The sequence below is a fragment of the Anoplophora glabripennis genome, unplaced genomic scaffold (assembly GCF_000390285.2).
Source record: "Anoplophora glabripennis isolate ALB-LARVAE unplaced genomic scaffold, Agla_2.0 scaffold178, whole genome shotgun sequence".
Taxonomy (NCBI): domain Eukaryota; kingdom Metazoa; phylum Arthropoda; class Insecta; order Coleoptera; family Cerambycidae; genus Anoplophora; species Anoplophora glabripennis.
In genome coordinates, this window is record NW_019416348.1 from 693,094 (window position 1) to 707,319 (window position 14,226).

At 34.0% G+C, this 14,226-nt stretch overlaps 1 protein-coding gene across 1 annotated transcript; it reads left to right on the plus strand.

The window, feature by feature from the left end:
- The first annotated feature begins 1,706 nt into the window (after window positions 1-1,706).
- LOC108904910 lies at window positions 1,707-2,717 on the plus strand. The gene has a single exon (XM_018707631.1). It carries the CDS (start codon window positions 1,707-1,709, stop codon window positions 2,715-2,717), a length of 1,011 nt encoding a protein of 336 aa, XP_018563147.1.
- Window positions 2,718-14,226: the final 11,509 nt, after the last annotated feature.

Genomic DNA, 14,226 nt, shown 5'->3' on the forward strand with positions numbered 1-14,226 from the left:
CTGTTGGCTATTTAATTTTTTCTACGCCTGTAGTAAAGTAGGAAGTCCATTTATTAATTAATTTACCTCGTCTTTTACACATATATTTTTTGCTAATTAATTGTAAATAGTCTCCTTTAACGCTGTTGATGATGTAAATGAATGAAATCCGCACGCTAACATGCACAAGTTGAGATCTATAAAATTAATAAAAAAAGTAGTGAAGTGGATGCTAATGAAAAAACAAACGGAGTCTAGCGAAAGCGGTGAAATAGACACAGTATCATAAATAAGAGGTATTATGGCTGTAGTAAAGATCAGTAAAATCACTGGCGTCCTGAAATGAATGTGTTAAAAGAAAATAATGGTCGTAATAATATAACGCTGTTACAGCTCTTTTATTTTTGGACTAAGGCATGTTTAGTTAAATCGACTTATTTTGAGCCGTACTATATTTGGTAGAGCGTTGTACAGACCATTTATGGACACCCTGTATAATGGGCTCATTAGTCCAATTGCTATTATCGCATAACTTAGTCATAGAATTCCAAAGGCTTCTATTTTCCCTCTTTCTTACCTAATAATATGAGAAATTATTCCAAATAGTGGTAAAATAAATAAATAATGCACGGTTTAATGGAATGTAGTTTAATAGTCACTTGAGTGTTTTATGAATTGTTGGTTAACTTTTGTTGTATGCATAACCTCAAAAATATTTGAACATATTTTTAACGGAAAATTCCTAATTTGGGATACCTACTATGCTCCTAATTTGAGAATATCTCAAATTAGGAGCATAATTCAGGATCCTAATTTGAGAGTATCTCAAATTAGGATCCTGAATTTCGGTTTTAATTTTGCTGACTTTGTCATTGCAGATGCCGCCAAAATACAGAAAATGGAATCCAAATGATGATACAAGCCGTAAACGCTGTAAGAAGTAGTGCTGGCAACTGAAATCGGTTTTTTGGATAGTCGGTTAACCGGTTTCGGATAATTCGGATTTTTACGAAATCCGAAAACCGGTTATTCGGTTATTCGATTCTTCAAATATCCGATTATTCTAATAACCGATTATTCGATAATCTACTTCCTTTTTTTTAGACATCGATTTGTCGGATTGCAATTGACCTTTTTTTTGGAGATCGATTTCTTTGTAAACAAATTTGACTTCCAGATTTTTGTAAAGACCTTTTTTTTAGACATCAATTTCTCCGGGCCTGTCTTTGTAAAGCACCGATTTTCAGATATCCGGTTTTGGCGAATCAAGTAACGGGTTATTCGAGTAACCGGTTTTAGCAACTATTCGACTAACCGGTTTTATCTGAAATCGGTTTTTACGGAACCCGGTTAACCGGTTTCACTTTTTTCCGGTTTTTGCCAGCACTAGTAAGAAGTAAACAGATGGGTTATTTAAAGGCTTCAAAAACTTTCGGTGTGCCTAAAGGGACGGTGGAAAGGTATGCAAAGTCTGATATGAATCCAGAAGAACTTGTTGGTTTATCAATTGGCCGGAAAGCAGTTCTGTCTTCCCAGCTAAAAAACGAATTGGTACAATACGCGTTAGCCATGGAGGAACGCTTTTTTGGGCTAAGAGCACGTGATATAAAACGATTGGCATATCAGCTTGCTATTAGAAATCATGCATCGCATCTATTTAATGGAATCAAAAAATCAGCTGGAAGAAATGGTTGCGATTATTTTTGAAGCGGCATCCACAACTCTCTATGCGAACTCCTCAAGGAATGTCAGCTGCGAGAATCAAAAGCTTCACGACTGAAAATGTTTCGAAATTTTTCGACCTTTATAAGCCACAATATAACAAACTACGGGAGCCGTTCCATAGGGTATTTATCGTCGACGAAACTGGAATTACCGTGGTTCAGCATAAATACAGTAAAGTTATATCTCTGAAAGGAAAAAGACAAGTTTCGTCATTAATTTCAGCAGAACGGGGCAAATTGATTACTGTTATTACATGCATGAATGCTGCAGATGTATACATTCCACCACTACTAATTTTTCCAAGGAAAAATATGAAGGCAGAGTTGATGTTAGGAGCCCCAACTGAAGCAATAGCAGAGTGCCATATATCGGGCTGGGTACAAGCAGAAATTTTTACAAAATGGTTCAAGCATTTTATAAAGTTCACCAAACCTAGTGCCTCCGATCCTGTTTTACTCGTACTAGATGGACACTGTTCGCATACGAGAAATATTGAGCTGATAGAGTTGGCAAAAGAAAATTATGTAACAATAATATGCCTCCCACCTCATTCAACAAATAAAATGCAGCCTTTAGATGTGGCTTTTATGTTCCCGTTAAAAACTTATTACGCACAAGAGATAGAGAACTGGCTGAGGGAAAACCAATTGAGTACTGTTTCACCATATGCAGTTGCTGGTATTTTTTGCAAAGCGTACAACAGAGCTGCTACAATGGAGGCATCATGCAATGGGTTTAGAAAAACCGGATTGGTGCCCCTTAACCGACATGTTTTTAGAGACAGCGATTTTGGTGTCCATCAAACAGAAGATCAACCACCAGTTGAGGTTACAGATTATTCAGAAGCACAGGGTGGATGCAATGGAAACGAAGAGCAACTGAGTGACAATGCAGATACTGCACTTAACCTTAAGGAAAGAACCAAGCAAGTTAACAATTCATGCGCTGATGCCCCTCCCAACGATGACATTGAAAGTATTCCTGCAAATATCCCAGAACCATTTAGAGAGTAGCGAACACCCAGTCCACTGTTGAGAAATAAAATTGAAAAGAAGTTAGTGTCACCAACAGATATTTGTCCGTTGCCTTCATACAAAAATAAAAATAATAAATTAAATGCAAGGTCAGGAAATGCATCAATTATTACACTAACCCCTTACAAAAATGAATTCCAAGAATGTCTAGGTAAGAAAAAAAAATAAGGCAATAGGTACCTAAAAAAGTTTTGCAAGCTGCATCACCATCTCAACGAAAAGAAATCCAACTAAAAAGAGTATAGACGCTACATCAAGTGCAATACAAAATGCAGATTTACAAAATAATGAACCATCTACATCGAGAAAGCCAAGGAAAACCAAGAAACGAATCTGGTCCAGTTCAAGGTCAGTAAGCATCAAAAGTATCGGCTTGGCTGATTCTTCCTCAGATGAGAGCGGTGGAAGTGATGCTGAATATTTATTTTGCATGGTCCGTTTTTCTGAAGATAAACATGGTGAAAAGTGGGCAAAATGTGTTCATTGTGGCAGATGGGCACATGAAGAATGTGGTGAAATCACGAGTAGCACGTTCATTTGCTCTTTATATGACGGGAAAGGTTTTTTTGAATACTGTCTCAAATTAATACCACTATCTCAAATATAGATACCTGCCTACCTCAAATTAGGAACCTTTTCTTTTGTTAATTAAAATGTCAAAAAAGGCACTTTTTTTAGTAAGAATAAGTTTTTCGTATTTATTTGTTTATTTCAACACATCTTAACAACTGTAAGGTACACAATTTTGTTGAAATATATATTGTTTTTTCTTTTATAGTATTTTATTTTCAATTTCTAAAAAAAGTATCTCAAATTTGGATACTTTCTTCTACTTAGTACTCATATAAATCTTCTACACTAACAGTTTTACATTTGACCATTTTTAAACTCAAAGTTTATACCTACTCTTCTTGAAATTTGAATCCTTGGAAAAAAATTATCTAAAAAGTTATATAACGTAGATTTGGAAGCTAGTAGTCGTTTAACAAGTCATTAATAAAGCACTGAAAGAAATGGGCTTATTAAACTGCTTATCTAGAATAATGTGTATAGCGCATATTAAAACTTTTATAACCAATATACGACTTTTATTAAAAAGAAAAATCATCTCCATACTCATTATAGAATGAGTTTAACTGGAAGGTGCTTAATACACCTTATGCATCTATGAAACAAAGGTTATAATGAATTACTTATTCATTATTAGGTGTTATAGACTTTATGTTCCAATTGTATAGTAGGGAAGATTTGTTGTATAAAGACCAGTATCCGAATTTGTATATAACAATTATATTAACAGAATTATTCGTTCTTATACTGAATATGTTTCCGTTTTTAACGTGTAAAATGCGTCTTATAATGGTTAAGTGATCGTCACCTCTCCGTGCATAATCGATTATGATCGTAAAATTTCCGACAGTCCGCTGTGCATCGACTTACGAATATTACACGTCTAGTTTGATGAAAATAGACGGTATAGGCACATGTTTTGTGGGATACATGATCATATCGCGTTGTGTGAAATGGAAAATTATGTATCTAATTGTTTTATGGCTTGTAATTGTTTTGTTTTTCAAATGTAAATCTTGACTAAATCTTAAAAATTATTATCTTGTAGGTATGCCCTATTAGAAACCGCTGATAGAAGTTTTACATAAGATGGAGGAACAGAACGCTAGCGGTGACAAAGAGGATCATGGGTATAAAGTCAATCAACCAGAGGGAATAGAATTAGAAGGAAAGATGTTCAACCTTTTAGGGGATGCTTCATTCTTAAGGTGGAAGAGTTATAGTGCAAATTCTCATGTAATACAAGAAAATACGGGTGCATCGTTACTAAGAAAATAAACTGGACAATTTTGGGAGCGATTTTTCATCATTTTTAATACTTAAAAGTATGTTTTGTGTATGTTTACATTAGAACCTTAGCTTGTAATTACAGTTATCCAATAAAAGTTCTGAAAACTTAGTCATATATTTTTAACTCATACAGAGTATACAACAGTTTAATACATTTATTATTATAGGAACTAGATGTTCTAATAACGATATGGAACACTTTAATAACAGTTATTGCTATTATTTCGTAAAGGGTATAAAAAACGTTGTATATTAGTTATACAATAATTTAATAAAGAATAAGGTTTATAGTCACAATACAACTGTGCTAGCAGTACGCGTTTTATATCCAATATCCACCTGTTTAACTGTCACATATAGTATACAATGGTCTTATAAGGGCATATAGAATTCTAATAAAGAATACAGCGCATTTCTTTCAGTGAGGGTTTGAGAGGAATTATTAGACTTTTCTTTAAAATTTAATAATTATTTTACCTTTGCACTTAGAATACCAAAGATTGAGGAAATTTTCTTGTATTTATAAAGTAAAACATTATGGAAATAAAATCATGGTACCGTTTTTCTTTTAAAATAAAATTACAGTGATATGAGTAGGTATCTCATAAGTTCAATTGTTAGAAAAAGATTATTGTTAGTTCCTAGACAATCAAGTTTTTGTCTAACACACTTATGACATCCTTCTTTGGCCATATCGCGTTACTGTTAAACATTTCCTTATATAACATTAAATCCCTGTAATCGTGAAAAATTGTTCAAACTTGTGTTGTACTGCTCCAAAGTCAGAAGAAAATCTCTTAAAACTCTAATTCAAGAAATAAAAGAGTACACAAGTTTTATTTTGCTTATTGTTCCTTGAATATGGTTATAACCGAACTTCATTGTAATTAGCTACGTGGAGCACAAATATGAATGCACGGATCAGAACTGTCATTACTTGAGTGTGGCAAAATATATTGAATTGATTTTGTTTATTTTATCATCGAAAATACCAATATAAAAGCTTTTCTGACTAGAAAATTGCAAAACCTTGTATAGACTAGTCACCCCGTACATCGGCACAAGTCCTCAGTATAGCACAGCGGTTCACCATAATTAATCTTAAGCATCCTCTGGTGGGGAAAGTACCCTATCTGCAATCGCATCGAAACGCCCATGCGAATCCTTATTACTTGTCGAGGTGGCTATGGATAATTGGACTTCCGGTGGACCGTGGGAAAGATGGGCAGGTGCTACTATCTACCTGTCTCTCTTGAAGATTTTATAAGGTTGCATCAACGACCCGGCATTCAGCAGATCTCGTTTTACGCGTACACATTATCATTTATTTGCTTATTACCTGTATCGATAAATTTTTTTAATGATTCTACCCACTGATACGTGCCCGTGTTATCGATATCGCAGCCGACTGTTTTTTTATCTTCCTTATGTGGGACTTCTCTTATTAACGAACTTCAAGTCGTTATAATTTATATCGGAGATTAAATTTGTGCTCGTTATTTCCATTTCCAAATGTCACCCAGTGGGGCCAATTTTTTGCAAAAAAAATAATAGAACTAGGTAATAAATGTTTGAGCAAGGACGCTTCCAATCCTGAAATACAGGCTGATGCATGAAAAGTAGGCAACATGGAATGTTGCAATATAACGGGTTGGTACGTTGAACTGTCACAAATTCAATCTACCTGAACATTTTTTAGTAAAACGCTAAAATATCCCGTAAAATAGCAGCAATTTGTAAAGAAATATATGCAAATTAAATCCACACTCACCCCTACAAGGAGGTTGATTCCACACCTAAGATGAATTAATCATTGTCAGTGCAAAACAATGTAAAAAACCATAGCCTTGTATTTTGTACTACCAAATGTAGGTTGACAGACAACATACCAAAAAAATGTAATATAACTTATTCCTCAAAGGGTTGGAAACCACTTACAAGGTCCCATTAAATTCTAACTAGCACTTGCAGGGATGAGAAACTACACCCCTTTAGTTGAGACAGTTTGCTATACTTGAATGATCAAATTTATATTTTTTTGCTCTAAAATCTTACCTACTGAGATTGGTAGTAGAATTTGAAAGAGACAGCACATTGCAAATAGAATTTATATTCTTTGTTTCTCATTTTAGACATCTGCCTATTTTTACTCAAATGACTCAATTTTTAAACATTCATAACGCATTTCTTTGTGTGGTAAATACCAATTTCTATGGTACTTTTCAATCCGCGATAATGGGTCTGCCATTTTGGATTTAAGAATTTCTGAATTAAAACCTTATATTCGTGATTAACGACTTTGAGGGATGTGTTATATTATATTTTTTGAGTATGTTGTCTATTAACTTCATTTACATATTTGGTAGTATAAAATATAAGGCTATGGTTTTTCACATTATTTTGCACTGACATACATTTTAGGCGTAGAATTAACCCCCTTGTGGGGTGGGTTTGCATTTAATGTGCACTTCCAATGCTCAAAATATTATTTTAAACTATTTTCTCAAAGTATTTGCAAATTGTTGCATTTCATTATAAAGCTTTATCTTATCCCACTATTTCATTTTATTTTAAGGGATATTTTAGCGTTTTACTAAAAAATGACCTGGTAAATCGGTTTTTAGGATGCAGATTCGGATTCAGCATAAAAATATACACAAGATCTATGTTCTCACGTCTCTGTAACAGAACTCTTTTTGTGGAGCTGTGTAATTAATGGGTTTTTTATAATTAACACCGCGAGAGTTTAAATGAAAACATTTACGAAACACATAGGTATACAATATTGCAGATTGCTAATAAATACCTAAATATAGCAACTGTAAATGAATAATTTGAAAAATTCTAATTAGTTTAGCTTTTAAAGTCGTTAATGCCATATTTCTGATCGTGTCTCGTATTTGGTCTAGTTAATTACCGGAAATAACGGCAACTGCTACCTTAAGCGATTTACTGATATTTTTACCGTCCGCTTGTTATACACGATAATTAGTATTCCAATAATCTTAATAAGACGGCTTTTTTAACGTGGTGATAAATATATCAATAGGAGTTTATTGAAGTGAGAAGGAAGTACATTGTGCTAATATTGAAAACGAACCAAAAGTAAATATAGTGCACCCTCTTTCGAATTGACTAATCTATTAATTTTTTGTTTCTTATGATCACCGTTCTTCTAATTGTTTTTACTTTCGCATTGGTATCTGACTTTGTTGTATTATCACAGACAAAATAGCTATCGCCCCAGACCGCTACTGGAATAGGCCAGCAGTTTTAAATTTCTGAATTGTCGATAGAGTACCTACCTACACCACCAGCAGACTTTTAGGAAGAATCAAATGCAGCGGCCGCATTCCTACGCGTATCCTAGCAACATATAAACAACACTTTAGCAATGCTGCCAGGCGTACGGATTTATTTTGTACACTTTTTTTATCAGTATCTACTTTTTGCGTTACTGTATTTACTTAAATGTATGATGTAGGTATTGTTAAAAATGTTTTAAAGAATCAACAAATATTTATGTAGTTTCATATGATATTCTGCGACGGTGTCACAGTTAGGTTATTTAATCATAATTTCGTTAATTACCTACTATTTTCATTTCTTGGTATTGAAATACTGCAGAGAATATATTTCCAAATAAACAAAATTCGTAATGATATTTTAAACAACTTGTAATATAATGGGTGGGTTATTAGTACATGGCGGAATGTAGGTACAGGTTTTTTTTTGTATTTTGACGTCCACTTACAGGTTTAATAATTAAAGATATAAAGAAACTTTAAATACAAATGTACGACTTTTCCTTTATTTCATTTGACAACAAAATTTGCTGTCATAAAATATATGTTTAAAGTAAAAAAATCATTAAAAAAACTAAAATTCATCTTTATTGAACAAACAACGATTTTTATAACTACCCTTTAAACAACATAAGGAGAATACCCTAAAAACGAAATAACATTAAAATACCTACAATTTTTACAAATTTTCAACATGCAAGTAATTGTGATGATACAGTTAAAAATATATTTTAATTTACTATTTATTGCTTTAAAAACAAATTCAGAATTATCAAACATTTCGTCCTGTATTTTTTCTTTCAATACTTGTAAATTTTGAGGTCTTTAATAATATATTTTGTTGAAGTGTCCCCAAAAAAATATGTCTAAAGGACTGAGATTGGGGCTCTTTTCTGGGCACCTAAGGTTTCTAATAAATTTTTATTACAGTGTTCATTGACGGGATAAATTTGCCGATATTCCTGAAGAACTTTTGCACATTATTGTTATTTGAATAATATAATAAAATTATGTTTTATTTTTCGTCATGAGAATAACCCATTTGAATTTTTTTTAAGGTCTTAAATTAAAATAGGTTATTCTGATAATGATAAATCTCATGTATTTTTAAAGGAAGGTTCGTTTCTGTCGCTTTTGTCTGATTGTGTACGAGAGAGTTAGAGTTATAGTGTGCTATAGAGATGACTTTGTCCTCATAGAGGGTTATTCTCTCTCTCTCTCTCTCTCTATGCTGTCTTCGGGAGGAAAACGGTTTTTGCTCGTAACTCGGAAATGGCTGGAAATATAAACAAATCTCCCTTTGGCTCATGAAAGAAAAAAAAAACAGTATTTGCTTGTACCTCGGAAATACTCGAAATATCAAAAAAATCTCCCATCGATCACCAATTAGAACCATTGGTGATCGATTGAACGTCCAAAGTCCGCATGTATAAAAAAAAATCGGGGCCAACGCCGACGGTGTATGACGTCATAGAATAAAAAAGTGTTTATAACTCGGAAAAGGTGCGTTAAATCGAAAAAATAATTGAAAAATCTCCTGACACCCCTGGTCCTGATTTCTTCTTCAACGATGAATGCAAAAGGTCCGAAGTTCTTATGTGGAAAATAAATTTCGGAGACAAGAGGTGTGTGAGGTGATAATAAAAAAGGTCTTAACTCGGAAACGGTGCGTTGAATTGAAAAAATAATTGAAGAAATATCCCCTGCAGCCCCGATTCTGTTTGTTAGTTCTGCGTTGAATACAAAAGGTCCGAAATCCGTATGTGGAAAATAAATTTCTGAAACAAAAGGTGTGATACAGTAAAGAAGGTCTTATATCGTTGAATCGAAAAAAATATTTAAAAAATCTCCCCACACCCCTGGTTCTAATTGTCCGTTCTGCGGTGAATGGAAAAGGTCCTAAGTCCGTATTTCGAAAAACAAAAAAGTTAGTCAAAAATTGCAACAGCAGTAGCGATCTTATCTCTGTATTAGTTGATGATTTGTTTTTTTTTAATAAATTTAGTATTCAACTACTGAGGTTCCAGCAATTTTACATTGTGTTAATTTTTTTGAACACCTTGTGTCACAAATATGAGCACTACCAATGGCATCCATGATACACAATATTTGTGTCAATAATTATTTCACCTATCTAAAGAAATCAACCTTAAGAGAGCAGTACCCATCTAAGGATACACAACTTGTATAATGCAATTTTTTTAAACAGGTGTTAATATCATACCAAATTGGAAGTCGACTCACAAATCTAAAAACATTGATTTCAAGTTTTTGAATTCTTCCATTCCAAGGTGATATAAAATAAATAATTAATTAGGTAAATTCATAGTTTTAATTATTCTAACTTGATTTATTTTATTTAGCATTTAAGGCAAATGTGATTTCCAAACACAAGATAAGTTCCTTATCTCTTTAATTACATAAATGAAAGCATTAAATTTATTTGGCAGTTATTATTTGGCAAAAAAGCCACCGCTAGAACTGCCGCCTATTTATCAAGTAGAAGAGTTACCACGCTAAATTTTATTGCTGGATGCCGGTTGACAAAAGCCTGCATCCTTTTCGGGTTGCCATTTTCCAGCATATAACACGTAGTCTGTGGCGATAAGCTATATTGTCTGTGCTATTGTTTAGGCAATACTTTTATAAAATAAAGTTAAAGGAAAGATCATGGCAATTCATTACTCAATAAGTTCGTAGGGTGACATATAGATGGCGCCACTATTGACAAATCAATGATTTTTAAGAATGGAAAAGTTTGACTTTCGTGTGTTAATGAAGCATTACATTTTAATGGAAAAATATACCGCTCAAGCAAAACAGTGGCTTGACAAATGGTATAGGTACTCAGTTCACGCTGAAAATATTTTTTCATAACGACATGAAGATTTTTATCTGATTATGGAAATTTATTATTCCCTCGCGTTTCACAAAAAAAGATTCGTTCGTGAAAAAATTTTCTTGTGGTAGTCTACAAGCTGCGTTGCAAAGTAAGCAGGATTTCAGAAATAGGTATTTCTACTGAGGCCATCTATTAGCAATGTGTCGGAAAGTTAGGTCCTTCACTGATGTACTGTCAAAATTTCATGACGTTCAATTGCTAAACCAAGTTTATGCTGATGGTTTATTTCATGGCAGAGTTCATGAGTGGTATTCGCGGTTTAAAAGCGGTGGTGAGGACATAAAGGCTAACCGAAATCCGTCATCATCGCATATTCCATCAAAACTGTGCGCGAATTCATCAAAGATCAGCCAAAATCTTCATTCAAATTGTTGGAATTGGAATTGAACATTTCAAAAACATCAGTTTATCGCATTTCGACCAAACATTTGGGCTACTGAAGACCGTGTTCACGGTTTGTTCTGCACAAGTTGACTGACGACCAAAAATTGCTCAGGACATCATCAAAGAGGTCAAATAGAACAAAAACTACCTTTACAACATTGTGACTAGTGATGAAACGTGGTGTTTTCAATATGATCCAGAAACCAAACGCCGAAGTGCCGAGTGCAACTCAAAAGTGAAGATGTTGGTTTGCGTTTACGATTCCAAAGGCAATGTCCACAAAGAGTTCGGTCCACCGGGCCAAACCGTTAACGCATAACTCTATCTTGGTGTTATGAAGCGTTTGGTGCGTCGTATTCATCGTATTCGGCCAGAATACCGCGCAGAAGTTTTGCATTGAACGATAATGAGCCATTTAATCGATCGATACTTGTGACCGATTTTTTTTACTAAAAATCGCATTTTAACTGTCAACCATTCCCAGTATTCGCCTGATTTAGCACCGTGCGACTTTTACATTTCCGGAAAAATCTAGTTTACGATGAAACGAAAGCGTTTTGTGGACGTAGAAGCCATCCAAAAGGCTTGTACCGACATCCTGAAGGACATCCCGACCGATGATCTAAAACACTCAGTCGGTATGCTTTTAGACCGAGCAAATCGCTGTGCTGAGTCGGAAGGAGACTATTTTGAATAAAATAAATCGGTTTTACCAAAAAAACTTTTTGTTCTTATTTTAAAAAAGTCCTATTTACTTTGGGACGCGCCTTATACAGGGTGTTTTTGAATGGAGTAGCATAAATGATACCAGTGAATCTACACTTCAAAAGAACGTGATCTGCAAAAAATCGCCTTAGTAAAATGTTCACCCCTGAAGAGATATGGGCCATCAAAGTTTCCAAAAAAATTATGAAAATTGGCTGTAATTTGAAAACCGAACGAGGTACAAATAACAAATTTTTTACAGGTTGTTTACTAATACAGATGCGAGTTTTCAACTATTTTTCGAAAATTTTAACCCCTCGAAAGGGGTTGAAATAACCACCCCTCAAGCCATTTTTTGCCATAACTTTTATATTTCGTAAAAACTCGATATCCAAAAATACGCATTAGATAAACTGGTTCTTTTAGAAACTTTTACCTCTCTAGCAATTTTCCTTTAAAACTTTTCGTTTATTAATAAAAAAATAAAATGTATTACCATTCACCTCACACCGTATATGATTGCAATCAATCAAAGAAAAACTAAGTGTGCTGCTGTCATGCCAGTTGTCACAATTAACTCTTCTGTAAGTTGTCACTGTTATCAGCTAAATACTTTTTGGGTGTAAATTAACAAGAATTATGCCAAATTTTACTAATGATGAATATGTGGACATGCTACAAGTGTTTTTTTCTACGATCGTGCAAAATTTACTACTTATTGCACTACCTACTGTGCCAAAAGTTTAACTTTTTTTACAGTAGTACAAAAAAAATATTGATTACAAGTTTAATCTAAGCATATCCATAAGTACCTAACGTCTGACATTGACAATTTGCGCAATTAATTTCCAGTTGTCAGTTAAAATTTTAATATTATGTAAAATACTGTTAAATAAAATTTGAAATAAAAACAATCGTAGAAAAAATGTTGCGTGCAACATGTGCAAAAAGCATATTTGTTGCACTTAACATGATTGCAGCTCTCAACTTCGTCTCGAGCTGCAAACTTCATGCATCGTACAACAAATACACACTCTTTACAGTAGTTGCACAAATAACTGTTTGAATGTCGCAGAAACTTTTATTAAATAGAAGTACAATGAAAACGAAACTAAGAAATAATTTATTATCAAAAAGAGAAAAAACAAAAAACTTAGTTAAAGGACATTTTCAAAATAATTGCCATTTCTTTCTAAACACAACCTAACACGTTTATCAAAGTTGTTACGGACTCGAGCAAAAATTATGGGATTGTTGCGAATCTCATCAGCCGCCGCGAATATTCTTTCCTGTAGCTCTTCAACACTGTCAACTGGGGTCGCATAAACAATACTTTTTATATGTCCCCAAAAGAAAAAATCCATGGGCGTTAGATCGGGAGAACGTGCAGGCCAAGAGATAGGTGCCTCATTGCCGCGACCTATCCAACGATTCGGGTAATTTAAATTAAGCCACCGCCTAACTACTACAGTGCTGTGAGCAGGAGCCCCGTCATGCATGTACCACATGGCCTGACGTACATTTAATGGTACTTCCTCCAGAAGTGATGGTAGATGCTCATTTAAGAACAGCAAATATTCAACAGCACCAAGTCGATGAGGTAAAACAAAAAGACCGACAAGCACATTTTCTACAATTCCTGCCCAAATGTTTAAACTAAAATTATGTTGAAATGTTGTCATAGATACTTCGTGAGGATTTTCAGGAGCCCAAGAATGAAGATTGTGCATATTGATTAAACCATGTATTTGAAAACTTGCTTAATCTATGAAAAGTATCTTTGAGGCAAAATTCAAATTATTTCTTAGAATATTAAGATACGATTCGCAAAAACAACTCGCTTATGCATGTCTGGTTCAAGCAGAGCTTGAACTGGCCGGTGTGAAAAGGATATAATAAATTATCATGCACAATATTCCAAACAACACTATGGGACACATTTAAGTGCATTGCTGTTTTTCTCGTACTAGTCTGACAACGATTTTCGTCAAACTCTTCAAGTACTGCATCATACTCAAGATAAATAGTACGAACAGTAGGTCTTCGGTCGGTACCCTCAATATGCGGCTGTATTTTTCCAGTTTCCCGAAGTCTTCGTTCTACCGCCGAAAAAGTTTGTCTGTGGGGAACTTGACGATTTGGATATCTCTCATTATACGCTCTTGTTGCCGCAGCACAGTTTTTGCGACATTCAAAATACACTTGTAGCATGTCCACATATTCATCATTAGTAAAATTTGGCATAATTCTTGTTAATTTACACCCAAAAAGTATTTAGCTGATAACAGTGACAACTTACAGAAGAGTTAATTGTGACAACTGGCATGACAGC